Genomic DNA, 19214 nt, shown 5'->3' on the forward strand with positions numbered 1-19214 from the left:
GGCAGACTTGAATAAAGTTTTGCACATCTGTCTGTTTGACCATCTCGTCCTCTTGCGTCGTCTCATAGCCATCCCGTTTTTTTCCACGGTGGCCTGAAACGAGGCTGCTGTGGCTGACGGGAACATACTGTCACTGTAGCCTACGGTTGGCTAGGCAACAGTCAATGTAGCATTGAATTTTCAAGAACACCAGTGCATATAGAATCTACGGAAGCGTATTGCAAACCTCCTGTTTTTCGGACAATTTTTTTTCTGTTTTACTGAATGTTTTTTTTCTGTCCAAAAAATATTCAGAAAAACAGGCTGAAAAAAAATATTTAGATAAACAGGAGGAAAAATTTAAAAATATATAATTAAAGTGTGTGTGGGAGGGATTATTCAGAAAAACAGGGAAAAGATTCTTCAAAAATACAGATTTTTTTTTAAACCCCCAAAAAAAATCTTTAAAAAAAAACAGAGCTGGTGTTCTGTTTTTCGGAGGAATTATTTTATTTTTTTTACCTCTGAACTCCAAGTGGCTTGTTGCAGACTCGCTAATAGCGGAAGCGGACACTTTCCCACATACCTCCATATGCAATAAGATGGTCATGTTTACTTACTGGCTCTCAATAAAGGAATGAATGTGTATACGGTATTGTGGTTTGCTCTCTAGTCTCTGAGGATAAACCCCTTTTAAAAAAAAAGACATTAAAAAACTGAAAAATTATTATTTTATAAAACAGGGAAAAAATACTCTGAAAAACAGAAAAAAAATATTCTGAAAAAAAGAGGATTTTTTTTTAATAGAAAAAAAATACTCAAAAAAAGGGGGAAATATTTTCTTCTGTTTCCTGAATTTTATTTATTTTTTTAAACAGGAAAAAAAATACTAAAAATTCAATTCAATAAAACAGAAAACAAAAACAAAGCTCCCCCCAAAAATGTGTCAGAAAAACAGGACTTTTTTTTTTCAAGTGAATGCAATACGTTCCCGTAAGAATGTGTGGAATCTTAGTGGATTAAAGGTTGATGTCTGACACTGACATTTAGTTTTACAGTTAATTACGTCATACACTCATGTAGTAGTCGTTACATTGACACTTACATTTAACTGTCAATTTCTCTTCTTTTTTTTTGTTTACATTATTCCAACAAAGCTCAACTAATGCATGTCTTGATAGTGTATAAAATGCACTTCATCTACACAATGGAACAAAACTATGCAGCATCTTTGCCTCAGGATGATATCACCAACTCACCGTGCACATTATTTCTGTGCAAATGTGCTCGCAGCAATACCTACTGTACTTCCCACTGTTTGTTTACCGTACAAGCCAAACACCAGAGGATGTTGGAACGCATCTCATTTCTTTAAGCCCTCCATAGATTCCATTTGTCCCAAAGCAATACAATAAGCAAAGACGTGACTCAGAGCACAGCGAGGCGGTGTATCGGCGGCATCGCGGCAGATCAGAGGACCAAAAAAAAAAAGAAGCTCATACTTCACCAAGCGAGTAATATCTTCGGGGGATCTGGGAATCCGGGTAGATGTTCTCCAGATACCAGGAAAAGGGTCTGCACTTCAAGGCTCCGCGGAGGGCTTTGCGGGAGGAGACGTCCCCGTAGTTGACGCGCATCACCCCTGCAAGTCGATACGGTCGGGTTATGTGATGCTGGCTGACTCTCAACTCGTTCTAACTCCAAAACAATTGTCGCCACGGGAAATCATGTAAAGGGAGTTGATTCATTTCAGGCTACCCTTAACTACCCTTTAAAAAATAAATGGCAGACCCATAATTGAGAATGAACACGAAATGAATGCGCACAGGGCAATACTGTCAGCTAGTGGTGTTTTGGAGTATTGCTGGAATTAACGTTTTAAAATCATCAGCACCCTTTAATCACGTCAAATGAAATTCCAAATCAATTGAGATGAAAGCGACGAAGGGCGCTCTTTTCCTTGCCCCCCCCTGGCTGCACAATCCCCCTCTTTTCCTTCCCCTTGCGCGGCCTGCGTTTGTTCCGAGCATCACATGTTGCACATGATGAATAGCCCCTTTGATGGCAAAATCACCAGCGCAGCAACAGGGACCAGGAAGGAGATGTACTTTTAATAGCATCACGAGACGCCGCTCGCAAACTCAAGACACAGTATTCCCACATCATTTTCCCTCAAGCCTCCCAACTGGAAGGGGTTAGCCATTGAGGGGGGGGGCGCTGTGCAGAAACATTCATCCATCATGCCACCCCCAACATGTAAGCAGGAGAAAGGTCGCAATTTGCACTTTGAGATCCCGACGATTTAGCGATGATCCCTCGAAGGTCAGCCGGTATCTAAAACATTTAAGCGGAGATTTCCGGCGGAGACGAGATGGAGGCTAATCACATTAGCGAGTGGACAAATTGGGGGGGTTGCGCCTCTTGTTGTCTGCACGGTCAGATTGTTCTTGTTGGGTCTGTAAGTGGATCAGCTTTGTTTTGCCGGACATTGCTGCCAAGTATGGTTGTTTATAGGAGAGGCCTGACTTCATGTTTAGTTAACTTACCTTCGGGATGCAGCTATCAAATATTTTTAGAAACAATTATTCTATCGATTATCCCATCGGTTAATTGGTAAACGCGTATGTGAGGTGTTGGTATTTTATTTCTGCTTTCGGTCACAATGCTCACATTCTATTGGATTTGAGTGTGTATGGCTTTAAAACGGTGGGGGTCTGGCCTGGTGAGTGATGTGGGTGTCAGCGAATGAGAGTGTAAAATTGGCTGGCTGGTTGTGTGTGTTGAGAGTACGATGGTGTAATAGGGCCACGTATAAATATATATATTTTTTAGAGGGCGGGGGCAATATTCAGAGGAAAAAAGTCGCAAATGTGCCACTTTATAAAGAAGTGCAAGAAAAAACGTGTACATTTGCAAGTTTATGAAGCGGCAAATTTGCGACTTTATAAAGAGAAATACACGTAGCGTAGCTACAGTCTAATGTGAGGATTCGTTGGTGGTTAATAGGACACTGTCTATAAAATGAAAAGGCAGGATGGAGATGGATTCATTCTTAATTTAAATTTTACCCGTCATCACGGCAGCTGGAGCGACAACACTTCCTGATCAGCTGACTAAACACTAACCAATCAGAAGCTAGCATACTTTAGTTAAATGCAAGTGAATGACGGAGAGCAGCAGATTCGACACATCAATTTAGCTACTTGGAAAAAAATTTTTTATAAATGCGTAAATAATAATTCTGGAAACATAAAAGTAAATATTTATTTTAACAAATTAACTTAAATGCTTGATCTTCAGGGTGTGGACCTTCGCGTCTTTGTCGCTGGCAGTACCCAACACTTGAAAGTGCGAATGCTTAACGTGATATGGTTAAAGCCATCACTATCTTCTTATTTGAAAACCCGACCGAAAAGGATTGACACAAACATCGGAGTAGTACGCGACGTGTATTTCTCGTAAATTTCAGAGGTTATTTCTCGCTAATTTGCATGTTTTTTTCTCCGAATATTCCCTCCGCCCTCTAAAAAAATATATATTTATACAACTACAGCCAAAATGATTTACTTTGTTATTTACATATTGTTTAAATAAATACCTTTCTGACACTCGATCAAAACGTAGCTTTATGCGACTATACTGGTGTGCACCTGGTGATATGATATAGAAGAAATCTTTGAAATCATCCATCCAGACTTCTGCCAGCCGCCTGTTGTTCTTGTTGATGACTTGACCCGTCCCCCCAGGGAAACTGTAAGGAGTAGCCTTCCGGAAAACATGGCCGACATGGGAACACGTGACGATCTCCAAGGAGCCGCCGCACTGCCAGATCTGAACGGACATAGGGACAGTGTAGGTTCACAAATGCTGTGGCACAAAATCAGGACAAAAGACAGTCAATGTAACGTAACGTCTTCCTTTTGTCTAAAGTTGACCCAAGCAGTTTGGCTAGAGGGCCAGCGCACACTGAATTTTGGTCCCTTTTCAAACGACTCGATTGTACTTGCTACTGAAAAACGACTTGTAAGTCATTCGTAGGTCCAACTATTACTGTTAGCTCATTGGCCAGTCTGTCATCACAGAATTGTAACATTTGAGGACTTCACAACAGGAAGTGAGAAGAATAAATGTACATGCTAATGTTAGCTTACCCAGGCTCTGTGACCCCTAACGCTGTAAGGGGCTGCAACGATTAATCCCATTCATCAAATAACGTAATTCAACGACTATAAAAGGTTGAATGTACTGGAATGTAGAAATAAGTTAGCCCATAAAAAACGAGGAATGTTCAAAGTTTGGGACCATTTCCCAATTAACAAGAAGATACGGTAAAATGTGTACCGCAACCAAAATTGCTAACTTAGCTAACATGCAGAAATATGGCTTACCATCACTATTCAAATCATATCGCCTTGTCATTGTCAACATATGCCAAACAAACGTGATGAAAGCAATGACATAATATAATAAGCAGCCGATGGCCACAATTCAAGTCGAGTCACTCAACGCGCAGATTAGCTAACGGGTCACTAGCCAGTCAACAGCTAACCAACTCGTCACTCACAGGGCCAGGCCCTGACTTTTAAAGCCAAGTCACAGCAACTGCTGTAGAACATAGAACCTCATTCTCATTGTTACGTTTGTTTGTTTTTGTATTTCTCATTTCGACTGATGTAGCCTACTCGGTGTGACATGATTTTCATGTTGTACTTCTTCTAAAGTGGAAAATTGGCCCCCTCGAGTCAAGAGCAAAAGAGCTATTATTTTTGTTTGACTATTGTTGCCAAAGAAACTTCTGCGTGTTTTTGCCACGTCTCTTTTAATATATCAAGTTTGAACTCCACTACTTGAATTTCACTGTGATCCTTGGCCGAACCACCAGACAACACTAAAAGCAAGCCTCTTATCAGATTGATCTTCTTCTTCTTTTTTTTTTATCACCAGCCAGTATATAAAATGACCAATGATACATTTTACCTTCTCGTAAAATATTTTAATCAATAATTAAAAAACGTCTCTCCGTGACAAGGATGAACCGTCGCCATGGAGATGGAGAGGTCTGCGAGAGGCTAATCTCTTCCATTTGGAGGGAAAAGTCCATCTCCTCATGATTGAGATGCTCATTAAATACGTCCAAGATGTTGCCGAGTACCATCAGCGCAGCGGTAATGGAGGAACTCCCATAAATTCTTAGAAGGTTCTGCCAAGTTTTCTTTCCACCGCCCCCCCCCCCCCCCCCCCCCACCACCACCATCTCCTACTTAACAAAATCGATTGGAAACGGGGCACGGCAACAAAAAGGCGAGACAAATGGCATTTTTATGTAGTCTGCTTAAAAGCCAGAAGATGGGCTTTCATTTACATTCAGTGTCAGCGAGTTAAACAAATGGTCGGCGAGGCAGAAGCAGAAAAAAGTAGCACAAATAATTGGAAGGGACAAATGTTTTTTTCACTATACCACAAATGGGTGTTTGAAAAAAATAAAAATAAAAGTTGTCACTCACTCTGAAAGACATCTCCAGGTTCTCTCCACCCCAGATATCCATCCCCGGATCGTAGCTTCCTATTTCTTCAAAATATGTTTTGTCTATGGAGAACAGCCCCCCTGCCATGGTGGGGGTCCTGAAGGAAACCCACAATACAGTTGGACAACAGCCAGCGTTATATCTATTTTTGTATTCTTGCCTGCAAGGAAATTTCACGGGACAACCCAAACTGTTTAACGAATGGAAACCAAATCTTACATCATGAATTTGTTCTACTCATATTAGGAATGCAACAACAATAACAATCTTTGATCGTGAGATATACAGATGAAAAGGATCTATTTCTGTCAACACTGCAAGTGTTGCTGTGATGAAATTAACTGTCCGTGTCTTTCCCGTTGTGTAACACAGAACTGACTTCCTCTCTGGCTCTGATCAAACCGTTGTTACTCAAGAGAGAATTCAGTCGCACTTCGAATGAGAATATTTTGCGTACCTGACGGGAAGTGTTCTGTCGCCCTTGCGCCGATCCATCTCCCGCTGGGGGACGGGGTACCAGCGGAAATTCAACTTCCAGTTGAATCCGCCGTAGGTCATGTCGGAGCCCGCCATGTATTCAAAGGTCTCATCGCTGATAACGTCGATGATGGGGCACACAACTGCTGTCCTGGTTTGCAACAGCGACCAAACGACACAATATGAGTCAGCGTTAGGCTAAAAGTGCCTCACGGCAAGTGAAGTTTGAATCTCAGCTTCAGCCTTTTGTCTGTGGAGATGACAATTTCCCCCCCTTTCGATGCATGGCTTCTCTTGGCTGACAATCTTTCTGATCGCAATTCTTCATTTATTTTTTCAGCCGTTTGAGACGAACTCTTCTGACGCCTCCAGAGCAGCATTGACCCGAGTGCACGGCGAGCAATCGAGTCGTGGATCTTGAGGTGAGGTATTAACCATTGACTTTGACTTTCTGCCATAGGTGATTACCTCTTACAGTGTGAGTTAGAATTCAAGATTCAAATTCCTAAAATCGTACAATTTGTAGGGCTGGGTATCGATTCTAATTTCCTCAATCGATTTGATTTCGATTCACAAGAGTTCAGTTCGATTCGATTTTTCCCAATTCTTCTGAAATATCAAGGACATGATAAAAATAAAAAAAATAACACAAACATTACATTCCAAATTAAATGTTGTGGTGGCAGTACCTGGTTAAATGATTTATTTATTTATCTACCCCTTATTGCGCGGACATCCCACCGGTGGCAAAAATTCGAAGTAATATCTAAAAAAAATAAAAAATAACTATGCTGATACTCCAAATGGTTCAAGAACAGCTTCTAACTTACTTTGGGTGCACCTTTTTTAGCCGTTTTTAGCAAAATTGCCCTAATGATCAGGGGTTAATGAAATTAACAGGTGTTATAATCACTTAAGTGTTACACGAACATGGATGAAAATATTTTCATAATTATAATGAAATAATTATAAATATAAATTTAAAAAGATTCTGAACTGCCAAAGTAAAATAAGTCAGGTCTTTCATAAATAAATACTTTTTTAATTCATGTGAACAGCAAATTTCAAGAAAACAATAAGATACAAAAAAATGTGGCCTTTACGTTTATATTTTCTTGTTAATTTATGGGGAAAAAATTAATATTAAAATAATCGATTTGTGGTTTTATGAATCGATATCATGTTCAAAAAGGAAAATAGATTCAATATTGATTATTTGTTGTTTTATTTTTAAACACAGCCCTAACAATTTGTGCCCAAGTTAAACTAATGGAAATAGTTCAAATGAACGTTTGACGTCTATAGCCGTCAATGGCAGTCAATGAGTTAATAACCATTTCAACCAGCAACTAAAGTAAATTAGGAACTGAAGAGGCACTGGTCACAAGGCCGTATCATTACGATCAATTGATCAATATGAGAAAGTCAATACGCCTCCCACCTGTCCTCTTTGATGCGGGCCAGCAAGGGTTCCAGCCATCCCACAGTGCACTCACAGTGGGCGTCCAGGAAGGTGATGACCTGACCTTTGGTGGCAGCTGCCCCTCTTAATCGAGCTCGGATGAGACCTGAACGTTGCTCCATCCTCAGGATCTTCACTGGCACTTCAAGGCTCCGAACATAGTCCTCCAGTTTTTTCCCTAAGAAGTCTGAAGACAACGAGGCACTTAGAAACGGTTAAAAGAACATCCACCAATGATAATAGTCATCTCGTCAGTAATCAACATCTCAACGAAGCTGTTGTTCAGTCAAAAGTAAATACCTCTTCCTTTAAGAGAATAATACCATTAGAGCAAAACCCTTAATGGAGGTAAGTGACCTTGCGTTGTTAATGCGATTGGTCCCTTCCTTGTCCTGGATGAGTTTTGTGTCATTCACTCACCTCGCTCGCTGAAGTCGTCCACGAGCACAATTTCCACGATTGAGTGTCTGGGAGAGCGATTGATGACACTGTGGACTGTCCGCAGCAATGTGCTCCATGCCTCGTTGTGGAACACGATGACGATGCTGGTGTTTGGCAAGTAGTCTGGGTAGACCTTGGTCTTGCAGCTGGTGGAGCAGCCAATCAAAAAAAAAAACATGAAAACAAAGAAGACAGTACGGAAGCGTATTGCATTCACTTTTTGAGTATTTTTTTTTTCATTTTCTGAATATTTTTTTCTGTTTTACTGAAAAAAAATTCTGAAAAAATATATTTAGAAAAACAGGAGGGAAAATATTCAAAAAAACAGAAAAATAAATTATTCCAAAAAAAAACCTCTTAACTTCACGTGACTTGTTGCAGACTCGCTAATAGCGGAAGCGGACACTTTCCCGCATACCTCCATATGCAATAAGATAGTCATGTTTACTTACTGGCTCTCAATAAAGGAATGAATGTGTATACTGTATTGTGGTTTGTTCTCTAATCTCTGAAGGAAAACCCTTTTCTTTTTTTTTTAAATATTCAGAAAAACCGAAAAAAAAATATTTTATAAAACAGGGAAAAAAATATTCACAATAAAAGAGGAAAATCATTTTTTTTTAAACAGAAAAAAAATTACTCAAAAAAACAAAGGTCACTTTTTTTTCCAAGTGAATGCAATACGCTTCCGTAAGACAGTAAATGGTACACAAGTAACAAATAGAGACTTGGCCCGTGATTTTCTTTTGAAAAGGAACATGTTCGTAAAGTCACTATCATACTTTTATGTTGGTTAGGATCAAATGAAGCAGATTCTGGAAACATCCAAAGTTAGGACACCGTGTGAAGAAGGTACGTTGCTGCTATTCAAAATACCGAATTTGAGATTTCTGAACTGACGTCGCGGGAAAGAAAGTGGAAAGTGCAAAAACCAATGTTGACGTTGGCACAAACTCGTCCTTCGCTTGCCCGCGTGGTTGTCCATCAGTGCTGACAATCGAGGTTGAACGCACAATGACACCCAAGCGGATGATGCTTGAATACCTGATGAGTCCGGACAGGCAGGGGGGGGGGGGGGGGGGCACCCGAGAGCGGGAGCGGGAGCTATCGGACGGTGAAAGAAGCCAGCAGAGCAGACCGCATCGCTACTTCAGTCCCGTCTATTCAGAGTGACACGAGTGAGTGACACAACTGGGCCAGGAGGTTGCCCTCCGGCACAAAACCCTGATTGCCATTCAGAGTCAGCCATTCAGAAATCCTGTCGCTTTTTTGTGCGTTCAGCACGCAGCTGCTGGAGGAATTGACAAGCTTTTATAATATTTATAACTTGTCTTTTACACTTTGCGTGCAAAAAAATGATGACCTCAACAGCGATGTGGAGGTGTTTGGTCTACTTCTCACAGAGGCAGACTGCGTGAATTGTTCGAAATGAAAAGTGCGGGGCCAATTGGAACGATACACGCGTTGGTGAGGATGTGACCAAACGACAGTCATCTTAGCAACAACGGACGATTGTATGTAATGTCACATTCGATACGGGTTGAATTCTCAGGAAATGCTCAAGTGCCTTTTGAAGGGACATCTAAGACATTTGGATGCATTTGTTTGTGAAATGGTAAATGGACTGCTTTTTATGTAGCGCTGCAGCTGCACCTTATGGTGCCGAAAACGCTTTACTCGAATTTTCAAGAAATGCGGAAATAGAACTGAATGGAAACGCTAGAAATTCGGAAAAAGGGCCCAAAATTCGCAAAAAAAGTTCAGAGGGGGTCGATTTTGAAAAAGGGAAAGTGCTCTCCCTTGAAAATAGCGTGAAGAGCTTGGTCATCCAGGACGGACCCTTTTTGGAGTCTTAGCCTTGAGGAAGCCAACTGAGGTGACGCCGGCATTCGTTTAAGATGCTCCCTGGTGACATATTCCGTTCCTGTGCAACTTGGAAGAGACCTTTGGGCCGACCTACGACTTTTGACCTGGGAACGCTTCTGCGACCAGCCTGGACGAGACAGTCCAGCGTCCCTTCTTCGATGGGCAGTCACAGATAGAGTTGGCGTGCTCTATAAATGCCGTTTGGCCGTTTTCTTGAGAGCGATTGCTTCACTGGGACTGCACGCTGACAGTTTTGGATCGAACTCATTGACTTCACATGAAATTCCTGTCTAGACGCAAAGGAAAGTGATTTCATAGTGGGATTTATTCTTAAGTTTACTCTGCTCATTAAAACATAATGTGATCTTAATGCACTATATTTACTAAAGATGCACTATTACGCCATACTTCATATACGCATTATTAATAGATGACAAAGCAACAAACATGTCACGCACCCATCCAGACGGACATCCGGCAAACTCCTGTTGAGAGCGATCCTATCGCTGGCCATCAGGTTGAACTGGTTTATCTTAAACAGCTCCTTCATTTTCTCGTGCTCCTCCTTGGGGATGTTCACGGACTTGCCCATCTCACCGGGACCCTCGTGGCTACGAGATATCACGGCTGAAACGCAACGTAAATGTTAGGGGTGGGGATCTTTGAATGTCTCACGATTCGATTCCGATTTTCGGGTGCGCGATTCGATTCAGAATCGATTTTCGATTACGAACGCTTCAAAATGATTTGATTGACAATGATTTTTGCTTCAATTTATAGATGCTCAAGGAATCGTAATGAATCTACTCCAGTCTGACTCGCTAATGCTAATTAGCGCGCTACTCGCGGCACTTTTATCACTCAAAAGAGCGGCTCCACGCTGCAAAAAAACAACTTTTATTGGAATAACTTGATTGTGACTTCTACTCTCTAATGTGGCTACAACTTAACAGTGTATCAGACCGCGTGGAACCACACTGCCCCTAAGTGGCCAAATCGGGTACAACATGAACAGCGCTCCCATTAAAGGCACACACAAACAAAGGGAAGACAGTATAAAATAATTTAAATAAAATCCATTTAGGGACATTTAAAATCGATTCTGAATCGTACTAAATGAGAAGCGATTTTTTTGGCACACCCCTAGTAAATATGTATGGAATAAACGGATACATTCTCAAATAGACAACACTTACCGGCTACAACTTTAAAAATAAAAAAATCAATAAAAATCATTATCATTAGTCACTCAAATATGATCACTTATTTCATTCATTTGTAAAAGAAGAAAAAAAAGGAAATATAAAACAATCTTCTGTGTTTGCAAAGATAAAGATACTCAAGGACGATTCGAGGACTGCTTTGGGAGTTGTAGTTTGCAGTACTGTAGAAAAGTGTTTATTTTGTCCCCACTGTGGTCAGATAAGACAACAATGAGGCATTTTCTTTTTTTTTTATTGAGTAAGTGTTCTTGCAAATGCTACATTATCATTTGTTGTCAACTGTATATCGTCACTTTCTAGCAGAAACCCATGATGTCCAAATATGGTCAAGCTCATATTTTTTCCCAAATGTGCCCACGTGGTCTGATATGTTCACATATTATTAACCAGAGAACAAATTGATTGGCTGTTGAACGCTCAACTGTCTGAGAAATGTTGCAAAACTCAGCCTCTTCCTTCGACCTGCAGGAGCCGAGCAGCATTACTGTATGTTGCTTCAAGATTTCAACCGGATTTTTTTTTCAGACAATAATGAATACAAATAGATTAGATACACATTTGAATAAGGCCTGTTTTGGTTCAAATGGATATCGGTAGTGCTTTGGTGCAAAAGGAGGCGCCAGCAACAAAGGCGAGTTCAGTCCCTTGCAGGCCGCTTTTGTTGCCCGCAGTTCCTCTCACAGCCAAATCGCTGTAAAGCCCAATGTAAATAAATCCCATGGATTAATGACGACACTCTAGCTCTCTCTAATAATCTCTTAGAGCAGAGGCGGTGTTTGCAATGAAAGGGGGTAGGGGGGGGGGGGGCACGCAGCTCACATTAGCTTTTTGGCCGCAGGTTAAGAGGATTCTCCTCGACCCCCTGCAAATGTTAATGCGCGGGTGTCAGCTGATTGTTAACCTCAAGTGATTTCCTTTATGGGCATCACCGCATGTGTACAAATTCCAATTTGAGAGCTGACAGTCCTCACCTAAAAATATCTTCAGAGACACTTCTCTCTCCTTTTTTTTTTTTTTTTAAAGCAAAGTCAAGACATTCATTGGCTATATGAATTTAAACGAACATCTTCTACATTGGCTAGAATTGGTTCTGTCTGCAGCTACATGAGAAAGGGTTTTGATTCAAATGTACTTTCATTGATTACAGTGCACTTTTTTTTCTTTTTCTTTTTTACTACTTCAAGATTATTCAACTTCAGCGATACAACTTTTTATTACTCGGGTAGCAGCGGACATAAAAACCGCAACCTGTGCAAGACGATAAACGATACTTCTGTACGCGTTGTCTATTTTGCAAGCAAAACAACTTGATGTTCCCAGACATTTGAATCATAATTAGTGTCAGTAGCTGGCAGCTCTGCCTCAGTCTAACCTTAAAAGCAGCTTAGAAATCAGCTTAGTGGAGGGCATGTGAGGAAATGAACTGCTTAAGATGCCCAAAACACAAAGAAAGAGTGCGGTATTAAAACGGCAGCGTAGAAGGACTTGACTTGGGCTTTGCTGCGGACAAAAAGTTTGGAATTAGGGACCCGGGTTTGGCAAATGTGGCAGTTTGCTTTCCCATTCCTGCCGAGATGACCACTAGGAGTGACTTGAGACTGATCTGGTATTGTCTATCTACTTAATTCTGAACAGAATCCTGTGGGGCCCATTTTTTTGCCCTTTTAAATCATTCACTGCCATTGACGGCTATAGACGTCAAAAATTCATTTGAACTATTTCTATTAGTTTAACTCTTTTTTTTCACTTTTGTTAACAAGAGTATGAAAACCTAGAAGAAAATTATTGTACATTTAGAACAGATATAAAATCTGTGATTAATCGTGAGTTAACTATTGAAGTCATGCGATTAATTGCAATTACAAATTTTAATCGCCTGACACCCCTAATTTTAAATAACCTTTCCTTAAAAATTAAATTAAATTAAATTAAATTAAAAAAATATATTTAAAGTCTAGGTTTTCACACTCTTGTTAACAAAAGTGGGAAAAAAAGTTAAACTAATAGAAATAGTTCAAATGAATTTTTGACGTTTATAGCCGTCAATGGCAGTGAATGAGTTAAGAAACCAGACAACAGGCGACGGGCTATTTAGCCGCTGAACACGTCAGACTCACCGCGGAGGGCGGGAAGCAGCGAGCGGTCCTTCCTGTCGTCACATTTGTTGCATTCGCTGAAGTACAGCAACAAGAAGACGTCCACCAGCACCCAGACCAAAGAGGTGGTCAAGACCACCTTGCAGTAGGCAAAGCGGCGCATCAAATCGTCTGGATGCCTGCCAGCCAGCCGAAGCGCTCAGGAGAGCTCGGTGCGCTGGTGCGGTGTCGGACGTCTGAAGATGGCGTGAGGATTTGAGGAGCTCTGAACAGCAGGCGTCATGCTACGGGATAGAGACGCAAAACAAGTCTGAAGGATTGGCCGTTTCCAGATGTGGACTTGAATCAATATAGGCTTGTGTGACCATGCATTCAAATGACATGTTAGGTTGCCGCTGCAAATGTTTTGTTCAGCCATTGTCCATCATAGGAGCTGGCGCCAGTGTCCTACTTTCACACCCCTTTTCATTCCAAAGCGATACGTTTAATCTTTTGATCGCACTTGAAGTAAAGGAGGAAGGGTGGGGGGGGGGGAGGCTAATTGGTACAACTCTTTGGATGATGCAGTGCCACCCCAGTAATAAGTACAACACTTAGTAGCTAAATATCTAAAACTGAGCTTATTAGTGCATTTTTACCTGAGAAATGATTTTGGACGTCATCCATGATGTCATTGAGGTTTTTCTCATTTATGACATTCACGTTGACACACAAATTCAAACTTTTGACCATAAAAGGTAAGTAAGGGTGTTAGAAAAAAATCGATTCTGCAATATATCGCGATATTACAATTGCAATTCTTGAATCGATTCGATATGCGGCCGAATTGATTTTTAAACATACATTTTTGATGGGAATATTCAACAAAACGTCTTACTTAGGATTCACACATTAAGCATGGAAGAATGTTATATTAATGGAACATGAAGCCTTAATATTTTTATTTCAGTGCTGTTCAAACATGAAACAGACTGCAACCTAAATTTTCAGATAAATACATTTTCATACAAATCTTACAGTGTACATGTACACGTTTACTGATTAGTATTTTCTAAATTAGAGTTTTAAAAAATTCACTTTATAGATTCGTATCGGGATTCATCGGTATCGAATCGAATCGTGACCTATGAATCGTGATATGAATCGAATCGGCAGGTACTACGCAATTCCCACCCCTCGTAAACGGCTATTGTTGTCAAATATGATTGTCATTTGGGGGGTTAGCAATGAACTCAATTTCCCAAGGCAAGTTTACGCAATCAATTCCACACCATTGACCAATTCATAAATTAATCATTTTCACCCATCCCCTATTTGTAACATTGCTAAATTATTATCAAGTTATCATGGGTATAATCACGCAACTTTAAAAGTTCCCGTATTCTTCTTCATTCTTTTAAGAGTAAAACTAATAAAATGCTATAGAAAATGGATTGATGGGCTAGAATTGGACTAAAATTCTCAAAGAATAAAACATTCAAACCCTCCTCCTCGGTTAAAACGTGTCCTGAACTTGCTCAGTCAAAGTTGTTTATCTCTGGCCACTATTTATTTAAAGGGCAAGCATTGAGATGTTTCTCATGCATTAGCGCGGGTGAGGAAGCGCAATCATCTTCCTCAACTTCGATTATCCAACGACCAGACAATGCATTATCATATTGCCACTAATATTTGGAGAGAGAGAGAGAGAGAGAAAAAAAATAGCAAAGTGTACCCGCCCTGCCAGGAAAAGAAGAGGGGGGGGGGGGATTATGGAGCAGATCCCATTAAGTCCATTAAGCAAATAGAGGGAAGCTTCTTTTATAATCATCCGCCCCACTCTTAAAAAAATACATTTGATGAATAACACATTCACATTGATAGTCGGGCTTGTGCGTGGCAGATTCACTGCGCAATGCACCCCCCCCCCCCTCTCTCTCTCTCTCTCTCTCTCTCTCTCTCTCTCATCACATGCTCTGTACAGACATGGTGCAACGTGAAGGAATTGCCTCAATGGAAAGAAACGTGTGCACGCGTCGCCACTAAAATAATATTGTTTAAAAAAAATCGATATAGGCCCGATACAGTTACCTCGTAAGGAGTCGTCAGCGCCGGCATGTATTGGCAAAGGAATGAATCCTCCCGCGGCGTGCCCAAAAGCACACCAAGTTGGCGTCCGTCTCAGCACATAGTAAACAAACCGGTGTGATGTCGTCGCTCCGGCGAGGCGCTCCTCATCCTCGCGGTACCTGCTCGGCCTCCTTATCTCGCCGCGGCGCATTCGTTCGTCTCCTTCATAAATGCAGCCGGTTTCGTTTTTTTAGGTGATATTCGCGTGCGAAACTGGTCTAGACGCGAAGGCGCATGTCTAGACCTGCTGCGACCGGAACGCTGAGCGCAGAGAACAGGAAAAGAAGAGATTCGTTGCAATCTAATAACAGCTCGACATCGACCTGCTAATGTCTCCGTGTCTCGTCTGTGATTGGCCGAGAGCGACGTCGGTCTCGGCAATCCCTCTCGGAGAGGCGGGGCTTCCATTTCTTCGTCCATCCATGCATTAATGATCGTTTCTGTCCAAAACAAACTAACCCGGTAACGACATAACAGTGGTTATCCTACAACATGTTCACCAAGAGTTGTTTATTTAACAATATTTCTTATAATGTACATTTGTACTGTGTCATACTGAAGACTGTTCCTAATATTTTGGTTCCATAAAAGAGGCAGTTCAACTCTTATAAACAGCATTATGATGTCCTGCAGCCAGCCAGTAACACACATACTGTTAAATTAAATTAATACAATGTCCATCAAACTTGTGTGTTTCCTCAGGTGGTACAAGAGCGTGTCATGTTGAACGTTGCTTTCATCTACTGGTAAGAATCATTTTGACTGGCGCTTCTGATTCTGCCTTTGTGTTTGTTTGTTTGTTTGTTTGTAGTAGGTTACTGTTAGAGGCACTGCCTCATATTTTGATTATTTTATTTGTAATACACTGAGTTCCAAACATACATTTGACTCTTGAACCCTCCATATCCAGAGACTAGTTTCCAAACGTCCACTAGATGGCACCAAAACATGTCCTAATTGTATACAGAACTGGACTGGAGCTCCTTTGTATTATCACTACTTTTGATGTTTAACTGTTTGGGAACATACAGCACAAGGCTGCACCTTTCCGGTTAATAATCACACCCATTTGATTTACACGGAGGAAGAGGAAAAGACGCCCATATTTCTGACAACTAACTGCAAAATCCATAAGTGAATGTTTCATTCGGAATGCAGTATAATGTTTCCCCAAACTTGACTCACCTAACTTTATCAAATCTTAAACAATTTAAACAACATTTGCTGTCATTTCCAAAGCTATAAATCCGTTTTATCCAGCTTTGACCCATAGTTCTGAATCCAAAATATAGTGGGGGGGGGGGGGGGGGTCTACACACCCCTGTTCAAGTGCCGGGTTTTTGTGATCTAAACCAAGAAACCAAAATAAATAATTTCACAACTTTCTACTGTAATGTGACTGATACATCGCAATTGAAACCCTTTTTTAAATAGTCTCAAAAAGGGAGGTAAAAATGAACAGAAATAATGTGTTCACACTGTCATAACTGGGAATGTGGTTGTTCTCGGAATCAACCAATCACATTCAAGCTCATGTTAAACAGAAGTCAGCACACACCTGCCATCATTTAAAGTGCTTTTGACGAACCCCAAATACATTTCAGATGTTCTAGTAGGCTTTTCTTGTCATTTTCGTTTTGCTTTTGGCTTCCGAGCAGAAACTTGTTTTCGGTTTTATGCCAACACTGACTCCTATTTGCAACTGTTTATAATTCCAACATGGCTTTGCACCCCTGTGGCCATGCAAAAAACAACAACTTTGGATCGATATAGTAAAACTCTACGAATAAGTTCAACGAGGTAGCAGGTCAGCAAGAGGCCACTCGGTGTGCTCGTCGCGAGTACACAACAAATTCCGACAAAGGACTTCTGTCTCTAATTGGTTGTTTTTCGTGCAGTGGTTTCTCCCGGATCATATTAGAGGCATAAGATCATTTACTACTATGTCACAATTGCTAACTGCTCCTTTGCACCCAAAAACGTATAAATATGTTCGATTTTAAACATTACCATGTTCCCAAAGATGTATTTGTACGTTTTTTAAGGGTTTTTTTATGCTTGGAGCATACAGAAGGGTATGATGCAGCCTCTGAACTGAAGAGACTGCTTGAAGCAGTGGTAGCAGATGGCAGCAGAGTATAAGAGATCAACCCGGGACACGTTGAAAACAAGCTCTTTTCCCCACTGTTTTCAACAGATTTGTGAATAATGATGAAAATTTGCTATATTCTAATGCTAATTGCTGCAAAACGGAAACAGATAGAAATATACTTTTTTTTCCTGATGAAAGAAGAGACTCAAATCTTTCAGTTTTTTTTAGAGCAATAGAACGCAATATTCTGTGGGCCTTGCAAAATCAGTCAAAATCCAGTAAATCCCGTTTTCTGTACATAGGAAAGCCGCACAGGACAATATGTGAGTTCATGCATCAGTCTGGCCTCATGGGGGCGCTCTTGCTATGTTGTCCCACGTCTAAGCCTGTTTTAAAGGCAGGCAGCCTGTTTGTGTGTGTACGCGTGTGTGTGTGTGTGCGCAGTCCGCGTAGAATGTCTCTTGCTCCCTCTCTCCGGTGATCCATTGTGCTTCCGAACTGCGAGGGAGACCACACGACATGCAAAGGCGGAGCAGAGTGTTGAAGTCCAGCAGAAGACCTCTGTGTGAACTTCTTCTCCAAGTCCCTTCCTCCTCATCCTCATCCTCATCACTTGGGATCAACCTTCAACACATCACCTTCAACTTGGAAAGTTGAACCGCTTTGAAAGAGAGGAGAATCCAAAAGTGGCCATGAACGCCACCGGCTTCAACCACACGGAGGGCGGCTTGTTCAACCGGACGGAAGGCATGCTGTGCTGCAACCTGTCGTCCGTGGTGACCGACGAAGGCCTGGCGGCCGCCTCCCCGGACGAGAGGAGCCTGTTCGTCATGCGGGTGGTTCAGATCGCCGTCATGTGCGTGCTGTCCCTCACCGTGGTCTTCGGCATCTTCTTCCTGGGCTGCAACCTGCTCATCAAGTCCGAGGGCATGATCAACTTCTTGGTGACCGACAGGAGGCCGTCCAAAGAGGCCGAGGCGGTCATTGTTGGAGCCTACTGACTTCGATCTCTGGACCTGAACCGGGACTCGGGAGTTGGGACCTGTGTCCGTGCGCAATGAGATTAACCCGGGAGGTAAAAACTGGTCACTCCTGTGGGCCTTTTTTTTTTTTTTTTTTTAAAGAGGCCTATTTGTTTATTACAGTATTCACTGTTGTAATGTCACTGTAGTTACAGTCCTTGTGATATATCATTTGATATATTGATGGCAAAGGAGCATCATGTAAATATGTACTGTATGTGTTTTTGCATACAATGAGCACAAGCGTGCGAAAGTGCAATGCATCTGCTTAATTGGAATAAATTCACTCTGTCACAAAAGACTCCCCTCCCGGTTCTGTCTATTTTTTTTATGTTAGATGGCTGCTCATTCAGTTTTTTATTTATGTTCTAGAAGGCCTTTCGTTTTTGTTGTTTTTTGGGTGCATCTCCAGTAGCTCATTTTGCCTTTGAGCTACACAGCATACATGTTCATAATATCTAAAAAATACCAAATGTGTGAAGTCATTGATATCACTATTCAATGAAAAAACATGCATCTGCCCATTTGTTCTATTTTTTTTTTTTTTATAATGTGGAAGCACTACTTTCTTTTTTTTTTGTACATTAAATAAATGCTGCCTTTTGTTTAAAATGGAAAATGAACCAAATTGAGGAGCAACAAGTGTTTTATTGCATGATCGCTTTTAAAGCATTTTTTATTTATTTTTTCAAATTTTGCAGAAAGTACTATAGTAGTGGTATACTAAAGTAGAAAATCTGGGCTTGCCTTTTATTTATGCCAGCATTCTTATCATTTATTTTTATATTTTTATGCTTTAATGACACTTAAAAATATTCATATTATTTTTCACAGAAAAATTAATCAGTGAATAATGAGCTTAATTTTGAAGCGGAGTACGAAAGTCAACCCCCCCACCCCCCCCCACCCCCCGGGGGCTCCC

At 41.1% G+C, this 19214-nt stretch overlaps 2 protein-coding genes across 6 annotated transcripts in view; one reads left to right on the forward strand and one right to left on the reverse strand.

The window, feature by feature from the left end:
• The window catches only part of galnt13 (polypeptide N-acetylgalactosaminyltransferase 13), a 29698-nt gene extending 14188 nt beyond the window's left edge, over positions 1 to 15510 (reverse strand). For all 5 annotated transcript variants that reach the window (XM_086091216.1, XM_086091218.1, XM_086091215.1 and 2 more), the window contains exons 1-9: positions 15140 to 15510; positions 13091 to 13353; positions 10209 to 10377; positions 7864 to 8030; positions 7423 to 7630; positions 5962 to 6132; positions 5484 to 5601; positions 3630 to 3810; positions 1482 to 1621 (exon numbers count right to left, since the gene is read on the reverse strand). In XM_086091216.1, coding sequence (XP_085947342.1) covers positions 1482 to 1621; positions 3630 to 3810; positions 5484 to 5601; positions 5962 to 6132; positions 7423 to 7630; positions 7864 to 8030; positions 10209 to 10377; positions 13091 to 13232 — 1296 coding nt within the window. In that variant the 5' untranslated portion in view covers positions 13233 to 13353; positions 15140 to 15510. The remainder of the gene's footprint in view (positions 1 to 1481; positions 1622 to 3629; positions 3811 to 5483; positions 5602 to 5961; positions 6133 to 7422; positions 7631 to 7863; positions 8031 to 10208; positions 10378 to 13090; positions 13354 to 15139) is intronic.
• A 2194-nt stretch (positions 15511 to 17704) lies between these two features.
• On the forward strand, positions 17705 to 18596 carry rprma (reprimo, TP53 dependent G2 arrest mediator candidate a). The gene has a single exon (XM_086091611.1). The coding sequence runs from the start codon at positions 17963 to 17965 to the stop codon at positions 18269 to 18271; it is 309 nt and encodes a 102-aa protein (XP_085947737.1). The 5' UTR covers positions 17705 to 17962; the 3' UTR covers positions 18272 to 18596.
• Positions 18597 to 19214: the final 618 nt, after the last annotated feature.

This window comes from Leptonotus elevatus, chromosome 12, assembly GCF_054856555.1.
Source record: "Leptonotus elevatus isolate MCC_2025b chromosome 12, RoL_Lele_1.0, whole genome shotgun sequence".
Taxonomy (NCBI): domain Eukaryota; kingdom Metazoa; phylum Chordata; class Actinopteri; order Syngnathiformes; family Syngnathidae; genus Leptonotus; species Leptonotus elevatus.